The 21,621-nt window shown below is 41.8% G+C and overlaps 1 protein-coding gene and 1 long non-coding RNA gene across 5 annotated transcripts in view; one reads left to right on the forward strand and one right to left on the reverse strand.

The window, feature by feature from the left end:
• Positions 1 to 10,940, forward strand: part of LOC147032845 (uncharacterized) — a 29,884-nt gene extending 18,944 nt beyond the window's left edge. Inside the window, exons 3-4 of the mRNA XM_085870756.1 lie at positions 1 to 216; positions 4,501 to 10,940. The exon at positions 1 to 216 is cut by the window's left edge and continues 99 nt beyond it. Coding sequence (XP_085726882.1) covers positions 1 to 216; positions 4,501 to 4,823 — 539 coding nt within the window. The 3' untranslated portion in view covers positions 4,824 to 10,940. The remainder of the gene's footprint in view (positions 217 to 4,500) is intronic.
• LOC147032846 (uncharacterized) overlaps positions 1 to 21,621 on the reverse strand; it is a 49,943-nt gene that overhangs the window by 12,631 nt on the left and 15,691 nt on the right. For all 4 annotated transcript variants that reach the window (XR_015055376.1, XR_015055377.1, XR_015055378.1 and 1 more), the window contains exons 3-4: positions 20,265 to 20,427; positions 24 to 136 (exon numbers count right to left, since the gene is read on the reverse strand). This is a non-coding gene — a long non-coding RNA (uncharacterized LOC147032846). The remainder of the gene's footprint in view (positions 1 to 23; positions 137 to 20,264; positions 20,428 to 21,621) is intronic.

Here is a 21,621-nt window from a genome sequence, read left to right on the forward strand (position 1 = left end):
ACAACGTGCAAATTGGCTGGTACCTTGGGAACACTTCAAATCCACTTGAGACATCTCGTGAAATGTACTCCTCCAGCAGAATCTCAAGTAAACTATGCTTCATCCCAAAGGCTGCCCTTCATGACCAGCAACTCATCTGCAAAGTAGTACACATCCCATATGGACGTACTGCCCTATCCATCATACGTACTACAATGGCATCTATAAATATAAAAGGTGGGATTTCATCTACATTTCTGCACCTCCTCAATTTGAAGTAAGTCATCCTCCTTCACATATAAATATGATTGTGCTTTGGGATTCATGACTCAGAACATATGCAACCTTTCCCTTTAAGAAGCAATGTAAAACCATGCTTGAATACTACTTATCTAAGCTGTCTCGCCTGGGTTTAAATCTCGGTCCAGGTATAAACCATCATCCAGATGTTTCACACCAGGGTGATCAATCAATGTGTGTGCAATCCCTCAGATGGACATTAAACTGGCGTCCCATCTGCCTTCATTAGTCGGCCGTTAAAGATTTCAGGGTGTCGTCCTTCCTGAAGAGTAGCCAAGCTATCGCCGGTACCAAGAACAATTACAAATTGCTGGCGTAACCAGCAGCGGCATGCCACACCCTAAGCATTGCATCAGTAGCATGCTGCACCCTAAGCCAATGATGCTACCTCACAGACTTGTGCAGCATACGAAAAGAGCAGACTCCTTTCATGTCTTTTTCCAACCTCATGTGAACTCTTCATTGTAGTTGTCTTTGTTGCTTGTAACAGTTGTTCTGCCTACATTTCCAATCGACTCATCTATCATATGCCTTTCCAGATGCTCTCACGGTATTTAACCTTACCTGCTCTCACTTCCAATGTTGTGTCTCCCATAATTTGCACTTTCATGTCTTCTTATGAAGCAAAATCTGTCCACTTTATTTTTCCCTCCACAGCACCAGCTCTACATTTGGGGCCTCCCACAGTAGAAAACAGACACCGCAGAATTTGCGCTACAGTCATGTTCATTTCTCGACCCATTTTTCTTCCCTCTTCCAACTTTTTCTCATGAATTCACAGCTCTACTTTTGTTCACACACCTTTTTAATCCAGTTCCATCTCTCTTGGTATCCCACACTGGTTTATGTTCTTCACCGTCAGGGGAACATTATCAGTTCCTTATTTCGCATAACTTTTTGGGTCTTTCACGTTTATTAAACAACGTTTATTAAACAACAGGCCGGTAGGAGACATGGGTGGTCGCTACATAATTGCGTACTAGTCATACCGTTTTTGACGGATCGGGCTGAAAATTTTTGACAAAGAGGTTGATTATAGTGCGCATATAAGCGCGGAAGCCGATTTTTGATTTTCGAAAAAAAAAAAAAATATATGAAAATATTTTTCAGATTTTTTTTTTCAACAATTTCAAAGTCCCGTTGCTTGGCAACGGTGGCGTCCATAGCAACGGTGCTTAAAAGCATACAACTAGATCCTGGTATGAACCTACCAGTCAAGTGTCATCAAAATTGGTTGACTCTTCTGGCCTCCAGAGCTGTCCATTACATACAAACAAACAGACAAGCCAGTAGGCAACATGGGTGGTCGCTATATAATTGCATACTCGTCATACAGTTTTTGACGGATCGGGCTGAAAATTTTGACAGAGGTTGATTATAGTGCGCATAAAAGCGCGGAAGCCGATTTTTGAAAAAAAAAAAAAATAAAAAAATAAAAGGGACAAAAATATTTTTCGGATTTTTTCAACAATTTCAAAGTCCCGTTGCTAGGCAACGGTGGCGTCCATAGCAACGGTGCTCAAAAGCATACAACTCGATCCTGGTATGAACCTACCAGTCAAGTGTCATCAAAATCGGTTGAATCCTCTGGCCTCCAGAGCTGTCCATTACATACATACAGACAGACGGAAAACCTGAGAATAACGATAATCTAGCGACCACCCAATAATTCTTTTAACATGAAATTAATCGTGTGCTGCACCGATTTGTCATTTCCAGGCCTGTATTTGAGGTAGAATCTGAATATCAGTTAAGTTAATTGTTTAATTGTGCAATGGTTCTATGCCAACATTCATTTTCCATCCTCAATTCCCTTTCACCTCTGCTCTCTTCAAATAATTTAATCCCCATTTTTCATTGAAAAACTTTTCTTTCTGAAAAAAACGTTTTGACATTCGTTATTCCTATATCTCTCTGGCTCTTCCAGGCCTCATGCACTCTTTTGGAAATGTGGGGTTTCAGTGTCCAAATGTCCAAGTGGTCAAATCGACTTTCTTGGGGGAAGAGACATTGCTGTAATGGACCAAAAGACCTCACTGCAATGCTGTTGCAGGAATGAGCTGAGCACCTTAGCCCTCACAAACATGATCGATAATTTACTTCACAGAACTTAAACCTCACAAGAAGGACGTGCACAGAAGAAAGAATGGAGCCAGAATGATTCCACAAATAATCCTACAACCACACCAACAAAATGGAGGACACAGTAAAGGCCTCATCTTTTGAGGTTGAAGGGAGATCAAGTTGGTTCTCATACGAGATTGCAGAGTTGCTATCACTTTGATCAGTTGTTATTTTCAGTTTCTCCATTGCCAGTGAATATAACAGATTCCCATCATTATCATGTCGCCGTAAAGTAATGGGATTGAGTTTGTATGAATTACGCAGAATTAAAGGGATACATTTGTATTGAAATGACATTGGAATGCTAAAATGTGCTTTCTCTCTTGTTTCCTATCTATCTGTCTACATCTTTTCTCCTGACTAGAAGGGTTCTAAAAGAGAAAGCCAGAGGAGGTATTCTAGAAACTGTTTGTCAGTAGCATCTTCTCGAATCTTGAAAATGAAGGTTAACAGAGAAACGGGTCTGTAATTTCAAAGGATTGTGTGGATGCAGTTACTGTTTTTTTTTAAAGATGGGAATCTATTAGGCCTATTTAAATAAAGAGGGAATAATATATTATTCCTTCTTTATTTAAATAGCCCAAGTAAAAAAAAAAAAAAAAAAAAACCACACACACACACACACACACACACACACACACACACACACACACACACACACACACACACACACACACACACACACACACACACACACACACACACACACACACACACACACACACACACACACACACACACACACACACACACACACACACACACACACACACACACCTGTGGCCAATGACATTTTTACTGTGAGTAAGCTTTTACATGCAATTATGACAACTTCTCAACCCCCCCCCAAACCTCAACCTCTCCCTCCCAACTCTGTCCCATCTTTGCTTTTCCCCTCTCCAACCCCAAGTCCTCACCCTCTTCCTCCCAACACTGAGGAATCAATCACCTCCCCACCTCAAGGCTTCAACCCTCTCCCCACCCCCACCCCCACCACAATTCCTCAACCCCCATGTATAAACAACAGAACGCTGCCTCGACCACTGAAGCCGATCTTCACAAGGCCCGTGACACTTCTCGGCTCAAAATCCTTTTAACTGTCACTTGTGTAGTTTTACACTGAAGGAAAAACATGTAGGGAGGGCATGGCAATTGTGAATATGATGTCTTTGACTCTGCATAGCAGCAATCGTCAACATGGTGGTCGGAGTATAGAAATTGTGGATGGAATCAAGTGAACTGTCCAACCAATGGGTGGAACCCAGACTCACGTATGCTGTGCACACATGACTCCTTTTATAGTACGAATACACCTGCTCCCTGCGGTAACACAGGATTATGCATCCAATAAAGGATACAATTGGGGCATAGTGTTAAACAAAAGTAGTGACTAAAAAGGTAATCATGTGTTAATGTGGTTTTACATATTTTTCCTTTCAGTGGGTGGGTCCCATGGAACACCATGATAAGCTATTTATAAACCTTAACACCACATTTGTCCGAGGGGGGGGGGGGGAATCCCCTTGGGAGAGAGGATATTATTAGTGTTATTATTTTCTAATAACATTAATATTATGCTATTTTGAGTGTTGTTATCACTTTTGTTATTAGAAATAGGTTTGGAAAAACGCCACGATAAGCTATTTATACACCTTAATACGGCGTTTGTCCAAGGCGGAAAACCCCCTTGGTAAGAGGAGCAAGTTAAGTCGCTACAACCTCCGTCGTGTAACTTTTAATCTCCTTGGCAAGTTTGGTTGAAATTGGATAAGTAATGACTGAATGTATCAGTCAGACAGACAGACAGACAGACACCAAATGGCGTATTTTAGTATGATAGATTATAATATGAATAATCCATGCGTTACAGATTGTGCGAAAGAATAATTATTCTTTGTATATTGCGGATGTTTTTTTAACTTTAAGGAAATGTGAATAATATATTACTCAGCTTGAGTGATTTGAACAGTGTTGAAGTCGTTGTTTTTGTTTCTGCTAAAAAATAAAAATTTTAAGTTTTTATTTTTATTTTTTAATTGTAAATATTGTGTGGATTTTTCACTAATTCATCACTTGCTTGTTTCTTCCTCTTTGCAGCTCCAGACTCTCTTTCCAGAAGCTCTTCAACATTACTCCCTTCTGCCTCTACCCGTGTCTCATTTTACAGTACATCAACATCCCCGTCGAGGCCTACTGTATCATATTTGCCCATTTCCCCAGCAACCCCCTCAAGAAGTACTTTGACTGTGGTTGTGGTCGCTGGATATGCACTACTGGCTGGACTTGCTTTAGGAATTGCCATGGGATTTGCTTTAGCTGTTGTACCACGGAGGTTCGGCTTTGCCAGCTTCACAGGAGCAGGGACCAACTGCAAGTCTGGTGAAAACCCAGGGTCTGGCACCTACACGGCAAATCCATAGAATCGTTTGTCTGTATGATGGGGAAATGTCTATATTACAAAAATGTATTTGTCCCAGTGTGCAGGTAGAATGTGCTGTCACAGACTGCATAATTCATGAGTAGATCACCAGTTATACCAGCAAGGACTAAACTATAGAATGGAAAATAAATAATTTAAAATTTGCAAATGCAAAATAAAGTAAAATTGAAGTATTTTAAAATTAATCACTTACATGAAACCCTGTCAATGACCTCAGTTGACATGTCATTGTATTATTGGCTGGTTTAAAAAAGAGGCAAAGTGGAAATCCACCAAATGGTAGAAGTCTAACGTGCATCATCGATAGTTGTTGATGCAGGAATTAATTATTTTAAAAGAACTTTTCAAAATTGGATTTAATACTTTTACAGTTTAGCATAACAAGCATCTGGAGAAGGCTGATTTGAACAAACTAAACACATTATGTGCCAATTCAGGTGCAAAAAGGTCAAGACAATACCAAAAGCACATTGACCATATTAATTGCAAGCCAGACAAATACAATGCCAAAAAAAAAAAACAACACTTTTTGTGCAAACATTGATTTCTTATATAATCACCTGGCTAAGGAATTGGCCACACCAACTGATTTCCTCCAATGTGATGCAACTGAATGCTCTTTTCTTAGAAAATGGGTTGTTGTGGATGGCCAGTCTTGCAAAATTGCATTGCATTGGGCCCTTTCAGATGTTTGGTCGTAGTTGCTATTTGTCCATTGGTGTGTACGTGATTGGACGAATGTGCTCCCGCTGAGCCAATTTAATTATCACTGCCTCACACTTTCTTCCCCCAACCAAAATGTAGACCTGAACTGAAGAACATGAGGATGAGCTGATTAGGCTATGGCAGAAAAAAACAAAATCTGCTTTGTACGATATTATGTCCAAACGTTATTATCCATAATGTGGACGAAGGTTATGTTTTCACCCCTGTCTATTTTTTATATTTGTCTGGGAGCAAGATATTTCAAAAAGTAGAGGACTTATTCAAACGAACTTTGGTGAACACGTTGGGTGCGTGACAAGGATGAATTGGTTAGATTTTGGTTTAGATCCAGATTCGGTTATCAGTGGGATACAAAACGTAAACTGTTCAACCTGGGGGAGGTATGCACTCTCCCGAGTGCTATTCTATTTCTAAAAATAAAAACCGAAGTGAAAACTATAGTATTTCTTCCTCCTCAAATTACCGGCATATATTATTGTTGGCCCCTTGGTGTTCATGCCACCGAAGCCACGGCCAGATCTACAGTTTCCCGTTATTATTCTGACCATCTCCTCTGCCAAAGTAGCAAAAACCAGCAAAATTGTGAGAATTTTTCCAGCGACATATCAACTATGCCACCTTGGTGATCTTTTGTTCTGGTAATCTACTTTGGACATGTGCCAGAGTTACCAATCACTGATCGGCTTGACTTTCAACATGTGGCAGAGAACCCCAATCGTTGCTCACTTTCTTCCTTTTAAAGGTGCAGGTTATGACTGTCGGTCTATTGGCATCATTGCTGTGTTCTGATACATCTGTTGGTGTGTTCCAGTGCATCGTAGGTGCAGCAACTTTTCATGATTCACTAAAATTATGCCATGAGCATCCAGTTGTGTCATCTTGGAGGAAATCAGTTGGTGTGGTCGAAGAGGAAATAAGACTATGACTTCCTGTGGGAGCTTCAATAACAAGGCAGCAAAGAACTACCCAGAAATTCCACCATTTCAGAAAGGTTTTCTGGATTATGTCAAGCAGCCTGAAATTTTTTTCAGCAAGCCTCACCAAAATAACACTGAAAATAAAAGTCTTCTGGATGGTCAAAATTACATCATACAAGTGATAAATATAGTCAGCAGATCTAATAGAGAGCTTGGCACAGTTTAATTATACAATCAGGAACAAAGTTCACAATGGTGTGGTTGCATTTTACCATCAGTCCAAAGCTTGAAAAGCTCATTCTTAAGTTTTGCCAGATCATACTTGTGCCCTTGGTACCAAATTTAAGTGGTACCATATTAACCATTTACTTAGATTTTCGATTCCAGGCACCAAACTCATATTTTCAGATATCTCCCATCCTACTAGGAATGGAAACATGACTGAAGAATGAATAGAGATCAGACGAATTCACAATAGAATGACATTATTTCGTGACAATAATACCTTGAATTAAAATGAGTATAAAGACAGAAATTGTTAGAAACAAAAGCTGACCATACATGTAACAACAACCAGCTACTTAAGAACAAAAATAAATCAGACTAAGGGTCTTAATCTTGTTAAAATCATTGGCAGTGGCTGTAATGAAATGCATCAAGTTGTAAACATTTCAATGAAACTACAGCAAATGGATGTAAGCTACATTGTATAAACGACATCTGAAATTTTGTGGACAGTCGGTCATCTTCATTGACCGATGATAGAGACAGGTGATTATTACTGTCACAATCAGTCATTTTCCATTTCTTCATCGAGCTTGAGCTTCTTGGAGAGTTGCGTACCCTCAAACCAGAGAATGTCATAGGAACCATTTAATAGCTCCTAACACACTTCTGGAGATTGATTAATTTGTTGCTCATCAGTATGTGCCCACATCCTTGACACAAATGCCGATCGCTGCACAGAACTTGGCTCTACTGAAAGAGTCCAATCCTGAAACCGTACATGCGACAGGTGGATGTCTCAATGGATTCCAAAATAGTTTCATTGACTTTCTTGTCACAGGCCAAAGTAGCGAATGCCTCCTTGAATTGCTCACTTGCCTCCAGACATGTTGCTGGTCGAGCTTTTCACAACCTAACGAAGGCTGTTGTATACTCACATCCAGTGAAGACGTGGAAGGCAGGAAGGGTAGTGCACATACTTCGTCCTATTTTCTCCACAATAGAAGAAATATCCACACATCTCCTTTTTGCTCCGCAATTCACATCCATCCAAATTCTGGCCCGATAGTTACGGCAGTAGAAAAGGAATATGGCAACAATATCAGTATCTGAAGCCCTCACAACAACGTTGCCACTTAATTCTGAGCCGTCGTGATTTCCTTGATGTGGAGACATGAGTGTGTATCTGCTTCATGATCGTTGCTTGATGGGGCCTTGACCTCCGATGACATGATTGTTTATTGAACTAATCCGGACATATTTGTCATCATAGCCAATGAAAACCTGGCAATATGAGAAAATGGTTCCATATTCACTTTTTGCCCACTCTCTTGATTTGAAGTTGGGCACTTGATGCTTAAAGGAGGGCGACTTCAAGGAGTCACTCGGTTTTGGATGAGCTTGTTCTGGGCTAGTGATGGAGTAGACCGTCATTGGAGCCTCTCTTCTCCCATTATACATCATTGACTGATGGAGTGGCATAGGTATGGAATACAATGTCAATGCGCCAATGACATAGAGCAGTGATCTGGATCAGGATGCATCAAGCAAGGCCACTGTCACTGTGAGGTATAGTCAGAGCTAATGAGTGCAATAAGAAGTTGCCATCAACAATGCAGGCATCAACCATTGATGGCTCTCCAGACTCACTTGATCTCCTAAGTATCAAAGAAGTTTACTCTCTGTTGTTTTGACAATGGTTCAATCTGTGCAGCACAGAGACAATAGCAAAGGATTAAGGAGGAATGACAGCACATGCTGGAGATTGATTTTCTGTTTATGTATCAAGATGACAAGCCGTCCCATTAAGTCGTGTGTGCATTTCAACTCGGCAACTTTCTTATTTGTTGCTGGTCTGTTTTTGACACCATCATGTTCAAAATTGAAGATTTTGTTTCTCTTGATTGATTGCTGAAAGCAGGCAGTATCCTGCATGTGAATTCATCATACTGCCTCTCTCCCTCCTGGTGGAATGAAAGGATGTACTGCTTCACAGCCACACTGGACGTTTACCTGTCTGGATAGTGGTTAATGCACCTGTGAGTTTCTCTGAATGGATTGCATTAGTTTTCAACGACACAGATTGTCTTCTCCTAGTCACCATTGTTTCTTGTGATCCTTGCTGGGTGCAATTGAACAGTATCACAGTCGACTGTGTTTATGCCTGAGATTTCATTCAGGATGGTGACCATTGATGCTCCGAGCGACTTTATCAGCATCCATTGTAGACGTGCATTGTAATTGTTTGTGGCTGCTGAAATTCCTGTCCATCTCGATGCAGCGTCAGCATTTCCTGTTTCATCAAGTGCGAGATCGATCGGACATCTAGAAGTCATTTTTTTCTGCCCTTCTCAAGGATAGCCCAAATACCACGATGGGTGTTGTCCATATCCTGCAGATTTGCTACATATCTAGTCATCCATCGTGCATAGCTCACATGATTGGTGACGAAGAACAGTCCAACGATCCTCGATAGAGCATCCACGAATAGGTCGATGTTATTCGTCTGGACACCTCCATCAAACATATTATGGTAGTCTTGGATATAGTAGAGATACATTAGCCAGAAATGTGCAGTCTCACCGTGTTGACTCATCTGTGTTTTCTTCGTGTACTCACCATACTCCCTGAGAACCTTGTCCACTATCCGATTTTTCCATCACCTCCCATGCTGTCTCATCATTACCAGACAAAAACATCCATAGCACTGCCATCACTTCTTCATTCAACTCGATCATTGTCAGGAAGGAACGAAAATGGAGGAGTCAAAACGCAAGGGCTTGGAGTTTTTGCAACCACCAGCATCTACTGAAGTGAGCACCAGATAGAAAGCCATGCAGAGACCAAGCTACGGATATGGCACATTTTGTCAGAATTTCTGGACCTCCAGAAGCAACAACGAACTTTCTGATTGTTTTCAAGAAAGCCATCTGTATGTGGAAGGCACCAAACATAATCACAATATCATCGTACACCGGTGACTGCAGACTGAATTTGCAAAGCCCGCTAGTTAATAAAATGAGGTAAAAGTATATATTCTAATCAAGAATAATAATAATAATAATAATAATAATAATGTTGTGAAAATGATAATTATCGTGATTTTTGCATTGATCACGTGAATGGATGATGAAGCAATTATTATTGTTTTGCTATTTAGAATTTAGCACAAACACGGTTATTGTTTTATCTTAAAATCCTTTTGTATTGCAATTTTCGTCAAGAAAAGAATAGAGAAATGTAAACTATAGGCTGATAATCGTAGTTAAAAACTGCATGTAACTGGCAACTTACTGGATGGTCATATGGCTGATTGGATGAACAAAAATTTGCCCAGACAAGTGGGTGCTCAACTGGATTAGGTCGAGGCCTTGGAAACAGTGTTCAGCAGTGCATGCTATTGGCCCTTTAGAGACACGTGATTGCTATAAAATGTGATCTCGACAGAGTGAGAGGACATTGACTGACAGAGCGTAGATCAATGTGTGGTGCTGTAAAAAGGGGATGAGGAGGAAGTCGGATATCCCCATGATGAATGGCCTCACCATACATGCACAACCTTATCAAGCTCAACGTTCATCAGGGCTCCAGCTATAGTAGAACCCACTCAGCTGTCTGAAGCATCCTTTCTTTGGCTTGTGCTGTTCTGCAAGACATGTAACCTGCTGAAAGGTTATTTATCACGCTCATGGGATTGGGATTGCTGACGGCTTTTACTCCTGGTGATGCATCTCATCACCGATCCAGAGCAGATTGTACACCTTGCACAGATACTAAATAAAGCTCAATTTATAAACATCACTACACTACACTACACGACACTACCTCTACACCTGCTTTGACCCTTGTTTCGCAATTGTCTTCATTGTATATTCTTTAAAACTGACATGACTGTTCACTGCACAACTAGTCGAGCCAACACTGCTCAATACAACAGTTATAACTGCCTCAAATGCCCCCTACTCAATAAAGTCTCATGGATGCTGCTTCATTTGAAGTTCAAGTGACAATGTACCTGTACTGCTCACTACACCACCAAGTGAATCATAATGTGTTCCATATAATGACCCAGTGTGCTCACCCACTGTGCCCTATTTTTATAATTCAGAAATTGTGCTGATATTTTTGTGAACTATTGCTTCTTTGTATTTACCTAGTTTAAGATGGGTTTGAGAAAACAAGGGTAATTTTGGCAAATTGTAAATAAAGAGTTGGTTTTCTTTTTTCAACATTGTTTCACGAGTCTTGTTTCCCTCGTATTTAGTTAAACGTCCTGTTTACTCCAACGACTGGGAATCTAGGCAGCATTGGGCTCCTTGAATTTTGGGGTGGTTAACAACTTTTGGACTTGACCTGTGGATGGAAGAGAAATGTCGAGCCTGAGCAGACAACAATTTGCAGAACATATAGTGTTGTCCAATATACATAACGTTGAACTCTGTGTGACCCACAATGCGAATGGAGTAAATTTATTACTTATTACGAGGGGGAAGGGGGGAGCAAAGGCAGACTATCTCAACCCACCCCCACTTCCCCACCCCCCCAAATGTAAGAACCAGACAACAAGAAAAAGAGAAATCAGAGATTGCAGACCCTTGCCAAGACTTGTTTTGTGTGGTGTATTTTGTGTGGCATTTATGTACTGGTGTGTTACATAATTAATGTGAGACAATTAGAACTTCCACTTAAAATTGCTGGCAGTGAAGACTGGGTACCAAGACGTCCTGCTTTGATGCAACCCCGCTTTGATCGGATACCTGATCCTGACCCATGACGTTTTTTTATTATTATTCTTATGCAATTGAATTCAGAATTGGATTAAAATAAATTCAATTCAAATCAAATGGAAGACCAAATAGATTCAGTCCTGCATTGGAGTCATCAGAAGGAACCCGAACAAGCAAAAAGCAAAGATGAAGTCATCAGGAGGAACCTGGGTAGGATTCACATTTCAGCTGCTACTCCTCTTCCCTTAAGCCCATCCAGGCACAGCCAAGTGAGCCTCATTACAAAAAAAAAAAATAGAACCCAGATCAAAAAAAAAAAAAAATACTTAATAATTCTGGCTGCCAGACCATGTGTCCGATAAAGTTGAAATTTAAAACATGTATTCCCCATCTCCACTGGATCATTATTTTGAAGTTTCATGTCGATTGATTAAGTGGTTCCAGAGAAAACATTATTTAATAGTTTTCTTCAATCCAATATGGCTGCCAAACCATGTGACATCAATTATTCCTTAACAAACTTGTACAAGCATGCCTAAGGGAACATTTGTGTGAAGTTTCCCTTCGATCTGTCCAGCCGTTTTGAAGAAGAAGATTTTAATATATTTTAGGGCCATGTGTGAACCTTTTGGAATAGCTTTGTGTTTAGCTCATGGACAGGCAGTCATATGTGTAGACAGGCAGTCATCTGTTCAGCCATTTCAGAGAAGATTTTTGAAGGTTTTTTTAAAAACAACATGACTGCTGAATCACGTGACCAATGACATCATCAATTTTTTTTCTATGTACCAATTTATCCCGAGATGACCCTCAAAAATTTTCATACCGATTAGATGTGGCGTTCTACAATGCAATTTGGACGTCATAATGAAGTCACCTATGACGTCATAAAAAACAAACCCATCCCCAAAGAGTACTTGCTGTGTGCCAAGTTTCAACTTTTTCCTTGGTGAGGTTTCAGAGATAAAGAGGTCCAAAATTTTTCCGTTTTTCCAATATGGCTGCCATACCATGTGACTTATGACGTTATAATTATCATTAAAACTGTATACGAGTAGTAGTTGCACCAACGGTGAAAATTTCATCTCAATCTGACAAGCGGTTGTGTATAAAAACATGAAAGTTCTGTGCAGACAAACAAACAGATAAACTGACCCAAATGCAATAACCTCTCCTTTGGTGAGGGTAATTACAGTGTAATGGTGCGATGCTCCTCAACCTTGCGAGAGCCCCATAAAACAATTTAAACATGGGTATCCTGCTTAGAGTCTACATGTACAGAGCCTTCAGAAAGTATTCACACCCCTTCACTTTTGTCACATTTTGTTTTGTTAAAGCCTGAATTTAAAATGGATTACATTTAATTTTGTTGTCACTGCTCTGCATAAAATACCCCAGAATGACAAAATGAAAACATGTTTTTAGAAGGTTTTCCAAATTAATTTAAAATGAAAAGCTGAAATGTCTTGTGTCAATAAGTATTCAACCCCTTTGCTGTGACACTCCAAATTGAGCTCACGTGCATCATATTTCCTTTGATCATCCTTGCGATGTTTCTACAGCTTGATGGGAGTTCACCTGTGGCCAATTCAATTGATTGGACATGATTTAGAAACACACCTTTCCAGATGAGGTCCCACAGTTGACAATGCATGTCAGAGCAGAAACTCAACCATGAAGTCCAAGGAACTCCAAGGAACTGTCTGCAGAACTCAGAGATATAATTGAATTGTGAGGAGGCTTAGATCTGGGGAAGGGTATAAAATAATTTCTAGAGCATTGAAAGTTCCCAAGAGCACAGTGAGCTCCATCATTAGGCAATAGAAATAATATGGAACTACCCAGACTCTTCCTAGAGCTGGCCATCTGACCAAATTGAACTGGGCAAGAAGGACATTGGTCAGGGGGGTGACCAAGACCCCAATGACCACTCTGAAAGAACCACAGAATTCCTTGGCTGAGATGGGAGAAACTGCCGGAAGGCCAACAGTCTTTGCAGAACTTCACAAGTCTAGGATTTCTGGGAGAGTGGCTAGATGGAAGCCACTCCTGAGAAAAAGGCACACGACAGCACACCTGGAGTTCACAAAAAGGTACGTGAAAGATTCTGTGGTGTGACGAGACCAAAATTGAACTCTTTTGCCTGAATGCAAAGCGCTACATCTGGCATAAATGGAGTACAGCTTATAACCCATCTACCACCATCCCTACAGTGAAGTGTGGTGTTGCCAGCAACATGCTATGGGGATGCTTTTCAGCGGCAGGGACTGGGAAACTTGTAAGGATAGAGAGAACAATGAACCAAGTATAGGTAAATCCTTGAGGAGAACCTGTTTCAGAGTGCAAAAGACCTGAGACTGCATCAAAGATTTACGTTCCAACAGGCCAATGACCCCAAGGATGGAGCCAAAGCAACACTGGAATGGCTTCAGAACAAGAATGTGAAAGTCCTTGAGTGGCCTAGCCAAAGCCCACACCCATTGAGAATCTGTGGAAAGACTTGAAGATTGCTGTTCACCACCACTTCACATCTAACTTCACAAAGCTTGAGCAAATCTGCAAAGAAGAATTGGAGAAAATCCCCAAATCCAGATGTACAAAGCTGATACAGACATACACAAGAAGACAAAGCTGTATTTGCTGCCAAAGGCACTTCTACAAAGTATTGATTCAGGGGAATGAATTCTTATTGACTCAAGACATTTCAGCTTTTAATTTTGAATGAATTTGTTAAAATTTCTAAAAACATGTTTTAGCTTTGTCATTATGGGGTTATTTTATGGAGCTCAATGACACAAATCTCTTCTTCTTCTTCTTTCGGCTGCTCCCGTTAGGGGTCGCCACAGCGGATCATCCGTTATGATCCGCATAGCGATTTGGCAGATGGTTTACGCCGGATGCCCTTCCTGACGCAACCCTGGTCGCCTCTTACGACACAGGGATATGGTACACCTATTTTAACCGGGGTATACACCGGCCCAGTACACTGGTACTCATTTCGCCGACCTCGGAAGGATGACAGGCTGAGTCAACCCCCTGGTGTATTAATTCAGTGGCCCAACGGGGATTGAACTCAGGACCTTTTGGATCCCAAGCCGCTGCCCTAACCACTGCGCCAACACCAGGCTATAGCTCAATGACACAAATATATATATATATATATATATATATATATATATATATATATATATATATATATATATATATATATATATATATATATATATATATATATATATATATATATATTGAATCCATTTTAAATTTGGGCTGTAAGGCAACAAAATGTGACAAAAGTCGAGGGGTGTGAATATTTTCTCAATACACTGTATCTATATATATTAATAAATGGCAGTGTGTCAGTCAGCGTGTGTGTGTGCGTGCGTGTGTGTCCTCCATAACTCCAAAACCATGAAACCTATCAACCTGAAACTTTGCCTGCATAAGAAGGGAACTCCAAGAGAGTTCATGAGTGAAAAATGGGTGTTTGGGTTAATTAAAACACCCCTTTTGAAGGTAATTAAAGGCCATATTTAATTATATACTTTATCAATCGCATCCTCGGCCACATCGCAATGCCTCGCTGGCGTCATAAAGTGCATCCTGGTAACCTCGCTCTTCATCCTGGGGTCTTAATTCACCATTTTGTTTGGCCTGCTGAACAATGCCTTGAGTTGGAACAAGCCCCAATGGTTTGTTAACAATGAAGTTTTATTCTTTCATCTTCCTCACTCATACCATAGAATGCTTGATCATCCATCATTCCTACGAATCGCTGGATACATTGCAATGCTTATAAATGACTGGAGACATCAGCGTCCATGGCTGTATTTCATTTCGGCACATGCCATAACCTCAAGAATCTCTTAAACCAAGCCAAATTACAAAATTTAAACTCCAGAGTTGAACTTAGCAGCAGTTCCGACTGCTGAAAACAGAAGTGTTCATTTGTCCAATTCGGACATATTTCTGGAAAGGGAAGGGTGATCGCCAAGACTGCAACAACTACCGAGGGGTGACACTGCTCACAGTGCCGGGCAAGGTCTTTGCTCAGATAATTCTTGATAGGGTTCGCCACCATCTGCTTGAGCACCAGCGTCCAGAGCAGTAAGGCTTTACACCGAAGAGGTCAACGGTTGACCGTATCCTTGCTCTGCGGGTCCTCACTGAACGCAGACGAGAGTTTCGGCAGGGGCTGCTTGCAGCCTATATTGATCTCTGTAAAGCGTTCGATGCAGTGAATCGGGATGCCCTCTGGAGAATTCTTGTCTTCATGGGGTGCCAACAAAACTGATCAATCTGATGTCTGAACTCTACTCTGGTACTGAGAGTGCTGTGAAATGTGGTGGTATCATCTCCGACTTATTTCCAGTTGTTACTGGAGTTCGTCAGGGGTGTACTGGCTCCCACATTTTTCAGTGCTTGTATGGACTGGATTCTAGGGAGGATGTCGGAGAGATCAAGCTGCGGTGCATCGTTTGGGAATGTCAAGATCTCGGACCTTGATTCCGCAGATGATGCAGTCATCTTTGCGGAGACTTTAGATATCCTTTTGGAGGCCCTCGAGGTGCTGAATGGAGAGTCGGAGCCGCTGGGATTACGGGTTTCTGGGTAAAACAAAGATCCAGGCTTTCAATCACAACTTGGATGCTGCTGTCCTGTCTGTCTGTTTTTGGTGAGGATGTTGAGGTCGTGGAGAGATTCACTTACCTTGACAGTGATATTCAGGTCTCTATTGCCTGTGAGTCAGAGGTCAATTGACGTCTGGGTCGGGCCTGGGGGAGTCATGGATTCACTGGATCATGGGGTGTGGCGCTGCCAGTATCTGTGCGGGAGGATGAAAGTCCGAGTCTTCAGGTCCTTGGTGCTTGCAATCTTGCTCTCTGGATGCGAGACTTGGACTCTGACCAAGGATCTGAAATGGAGACTTAATTTCTTTGGTACCAGGTCTCTTCGGAGATTTCTTGGCTATCATTGGTCGGATTTTGTGTCCAACAAGCGGTTGCTGAGAGAGACTCTGATGAGATTTGTTACCTGCATAGTCCGTGAGTGTCAGTTGCGGCTGTATGGACATGTGGCTCGTTTTCCTGATGCCGATCCTGCTCACCAGATTATCTTAGCGAGGGAGTCTCGTGAGTGGAGGAGGCCAATGGGCCGAACATGTACCCCGTGGTTGCAGCAGGTTGTCCGGCATCTCAAGGAGATGGATAGGCCTGGCATCTGCCTGGGGGATGGCCAGACGGAGGGCGCAGCGATGCGCTGTTCTGGCACATGCTCCCATACCTGACCTGACATATTTGACATTTCGGCGTCTCTGGGAGGTGTTTAATAACATGACGGATTGGTGATCACTAATCGCTGGCCAAGCCAGCCGTTCCTTATCAACCATTTCATTGGAGTGCTTTCTTGAGTGCTTAAGCCACTTGACGAGCACTCTCCAATATTCACAATGTCACCAAATACTGTACATGATCGACTTGAACAAAGTTCAGGAGCCATTCACCCACATTTGGCTACGCATTGTTCTGCGGTGCATTGGGTGTTGGCTGGCTCGCCGAAAATATGCAAATTTATTTTACACCACGTTTCTCCTTTTGGCACATACCTCCGCCACGCAATGCCTGATCCACAAGAACATATCCGACCCAATAATTTTTTTAATTGGAAGGGAACTCGGTAGAGCGCATACCTCTGCTACATAATGCCTAATCCACGAGAACATATCGGGCCCAATACGTTTTTGAAATATCATGCTATATATCGTTTATGGCCCTGTCTCTCAATGGTGAAGAATCACTTAGAAAATTAAACAATTACCGTATCCAGATCCGGATTCGGATATTCACCAAAATCGAATCATTTTCTTCTTCCCATACACCCAACGTGTCCACCAAGTTTCATACAAACCCATCCACAACTTTTTGAGATTTCCTGCACACAAACAAACAAACAAGCAGTCATAGACTGGTACTTACGAAATCGTCAACTTGACCTCTGACCTTGTCTAATAAAAGCTGTCTCTTGAGAAGGTAGCGACACAAACCAGAAGTTTCTACGATGATTCTGTACCAAACCATCAAAAATCGAATGTTTTGGATGTTTGACCTCACTGTGACCTTGACCTTTGACCGATTTTGACCAAAATCTAATCAGCACTAGCCATCACCCTCCTGAATCAAGTGGTGTAATTTGACATTGGTAGCTTCTTCCGTTCGAGTTATCGTGCCTACAAACACACAGAGTCCAGAAGTGATCAATATACTTACGAAATCTTTAGATTTAGATTTCTTCTTTAGAAATTAGACTTTAGAAATCCTTAGATTTCGTAAGTAACAAACAGACAGAAAGGGGTGAAAACATAAGCTTCTTCACCTTTGGTGGCAGAGGTAACAAAGGTGCCATTTTGTGAACCAGTTCAAAACTGGGTTGGCACCAAACTTTACTTTGAATGCACTGCTCTCTCCCCACTCCAGTCGCTTCACTCCTTCGTAGCATGGATCCTTTCCGTCTTCCCTCTTCTTCTTCTCCCAATGTTGGCACAATGCTATCGATCAAATCCCCTCATAACTGTCTCATTTCTAATGTATAAAGTCCCGTCAACTTCAACCGTTCCTTGTCGCTAAGCTCAGCTCGGCCCGGAATCAATCTCATTGCCCTGCACTGAATCCTTACTATGGCAGCAATCAGATGTCCTTCCTGAGCTGTGGTGACAAAAAGCAGACGGCACTTGTTACGGTCTGGTGAATTGTTGGAGTGAACAACATTCTTTCTGGACAACTCACAAATGGAACACACCACCTGAAAATGTCAACACCTTCACTTTATCTTGAATGTTCCTGTCATGGAGTCGATGTAAAATAACCTCGACAAAAGGACATAATATTGTTGCAGTCTCAGGGCTCGAGCCTACTACCAGGGGGAAATCCCTGGTTCCTCTCGAACTCACCCAGAACTGAGGCCACCAGGAGCGAATAACTTCATCCTACGGTGGGTTGCTACACAACTACGACATCTACAACACAAATACGAACGCCAATCGAGTGGCCACAAGTCCCAGTGTCGGTCGGTCAAACAACCATTTAACTGGAGGTCCCATGGCCCCCCGAGCGGGGAATGCACCCTCGGCAAATGTGTGACTTACCTTTTCTGGTGATCTTGAATGTGGCTGAGCTGTACCGCTAGCACACGCTGGACCTTGCAAACCGAACAGTCAGGAACCTCAACCTCCCCAGCTATCTACGTGCGGACAGTGCTTGACCAATGGTGGAAAAGACGAACACGGACAGATCCGAAATAGATTCAACTAGAACGGGCACTCAGTAGAGCGCATACCTTCGCCAACGCTACATTTTGCCCCCCCCTCCCCCAGAAACCGTTGATTGTGAGGGTATTTAATCCCATACCACATCTGCCATCTCATATGTGTTATGATGGCTTAAAAACATTAAATTTCCTGCTGTTTGACACTGATTCAAATACATTGTACAATTTATGTATGAACTCCCTGACCTTTTTGGGTGTCGGTGTCAAGTCAATCTGATGACAACTGGTCACATTATAAGAAATCAAATATTACACATCACAGGATAGGGAATTGAATTCTAAACATTTTGAATCTACTTACATGCAAATTGTATAAGAATTGACTGCGTTATGATAAGGTTGTTGACCCCCTGACCTTTGACCCAAACCGCTAACAAAGGTAATGACGTCATTGTGTCATATTGTATATCACAAGATTGGGCATTGAATTCACAACATTTTGGCATTGGTTGCATGCAAATTGGATAAAAATCGACCGCACTATGGCAAAATGACGATTTTGACCTTTTCATGATCTCGACCTTGACCTTTGTACTCTTAATTTTGTAATTGGTATTAGAGTGTGGGGAACATAACAGTCAACATTTTGGTGTTGGTTTCAAGCAAATCGGATAAGAATTGACCGTGTTATGACTAAAACCGCACATTTTGCAATGTCGTGACCCCCCCTGACCTTTGACTCCCAACCGCTAATAAGGTTTATTACGTCATTGTGTCATGTCACATATCACAAGATGGGGCATTGAATTCTGAACATTTTGGCATTAGTTGCATGCAAATTGGATACAAATTGACCACGCAATGGTAAAAAGACGATTTTGACCTTTTCATGACCTTGACCTTTGACCCGATCGCTCCCAAAATCTAATCAAATGGTCCTCGGATAATAACCAATCATCCCACCAAATTTGCTGCGATTCAGTTCAATACTTTTGGAGTTATGCGAATAACAAACAAATAAACAAACACACATATTCACAAATAAATAAATAAATACACAGCGATCAAAACATAACCTTCGCAACAAAGTTTGCGAAGGTAACAAGAACAGGTTTATTTACACAAGTGAGAAGGAGGAAAAAAGGAGGGGGGGGGTAAGGATTTCAAAGTCTCGGGTAGAGATGAGGGTTAAGCAATTTGTGCAGCAATGAGATCAGAAAAAAAGAGAAAAGGAACACAGAGCAAACTTAACAAGCACCTGACCTACCACTAACACGGTACATGGGCCCAGCATTCACAACCGCTATCCAACGCTGAGGGAGAGAAGTGGGAGGAAAGGCTGTGAGTTGTCCAGTGTGCATGGAGAAGAGTGACGTGTGTGTGTGTGTGTGTGTGTGTGTGTGTGTGTGTGTGTGTGTGTGTGTGTGTGTGTGTGTGTGTGTGTGTGTGTGTGTGTGTGTGTGTGTGTGTGTGTGTGTGTGTGTGTGTGTCTTTCAAAAGGGAAACTGAGTAAGGTGCAACAGAAAAGATGTGTGAGGGGATTGCCAAAGTGTGACATCCTACCAGATGTGTCTGTAGTGCAGTTCGGTTTTGGTCATATTAATCGGCTCGACTCCGCCCACCCCCTTGGCTCCTCGCTCGTGATGACAATTTGTGAGGTAAAAATCAATGGGGTGAAAGTGCCAAGAACCAGCAGGACAACCTCAGGGAACAAAATGTCCGGCGCCTGTTGAAAAAGAGCAAACATACGACCATTGGAAAGAGACAGAAGGTGCAAATGACCATTGAAAGGAGCTTCCAGTGACCGTTTAAAGGAGCCTGTGTAAACGACCGTTGGAAGGAGCCTCAAACGACCATTGAAAGGAGCCTCGAGCAAATGCTTCTGGGTTCACTCTTTTATAAGGCAAGCCTGGAGGCTTCAAGAATTTGTGCGGAATTAGGCGGGGCCTGCGCGCAGATTGGTGCTCCGCCTCCATAGCCCCACCCATTCGAGTTTCTGCAGCGGGTCCTCTCAGTTGGGACTTCTGGTTGTCGTAAGAGTCGGACCTCGCTTGCCACCACTTTAGGCGAGCGAGCATTCAGCTGGTTCGAGGTGCACAAGAACGATTATGGGGGAAACAAACGGAGCTGATCTCTCTCGGGTCAATGCTGACCAAGCATCGCCCAGGCACCTAATAGCCGTCATGAAGGCTTACAATGGGGGTAATAGTTGAGGGTTGCAGGATGAGGGATCTCCCTTGAAGCAGGGGAGTTTGAGGTTATGTAACTGTACCTAATGCAGGGGTTCCCAACCTAAGGTCGTGACCCAAACTTGAACCCCCCCCCCTCAAAATCTCAGTTTTTGAGGGGGAGTTTCATGTCAAAAGCATTTTGTCTGACAATTTTTATCATAGGTACACAAGGTACCAGTATCATTTGGGTTGCGAGGCAAAAGTGATTTCAAATTTTGGGTCATGGACAAAAAAGTTTGGGAACCACTGACCTAATGTCTTGATTGCCTTACATGTGTGTAGGACGAGAACTACGTTGTCGATGGCACACCATCGCATATTCCCGCGTGCACTGCTTTGTCCCATTAACGCTAAGTGAAATTTTATCTTGCAAAAAGGATCGACTATTCTTTTCTATTTGATGTGCTTTATGACCAAAGACTTACGATGTTTATTAAATCAGAAGTCATTGCAAGCATGTCAACATTTCATGAAACATTAATTTAACACTGTCCAGCAATATAGAACTGCACATCAATTTAATCATAGGAATGAACTGTGTATAATATTAATTATAATTATTCATAATCAATTAGATAAATACAGTAAAACCTGTGACTGTTTGTCACTCATGGGGGCCACATATGCAAGTTCTTTATAAAATAATTTACCATGTAAAATTGTAAATGCACTTAAAAAAAAATCAGCCC

The sequence above is a fragment of the Eptatretus burgeri genome, chromosome 2 (genome assembly GCF_056783735.1).
Source record: "Eptatretus burgeri isolate ZD-2024b chromosome 2, Ebu_testis_v1, whole genome shotgun sequence".
In the NCBI taxonomy this organism is placed as follows: Eukaryota; Metazoa; Chordata; class Myxini; order Myxiniformes; family Myxinidae; genus Eptatretus; species Eptatretus burgeri.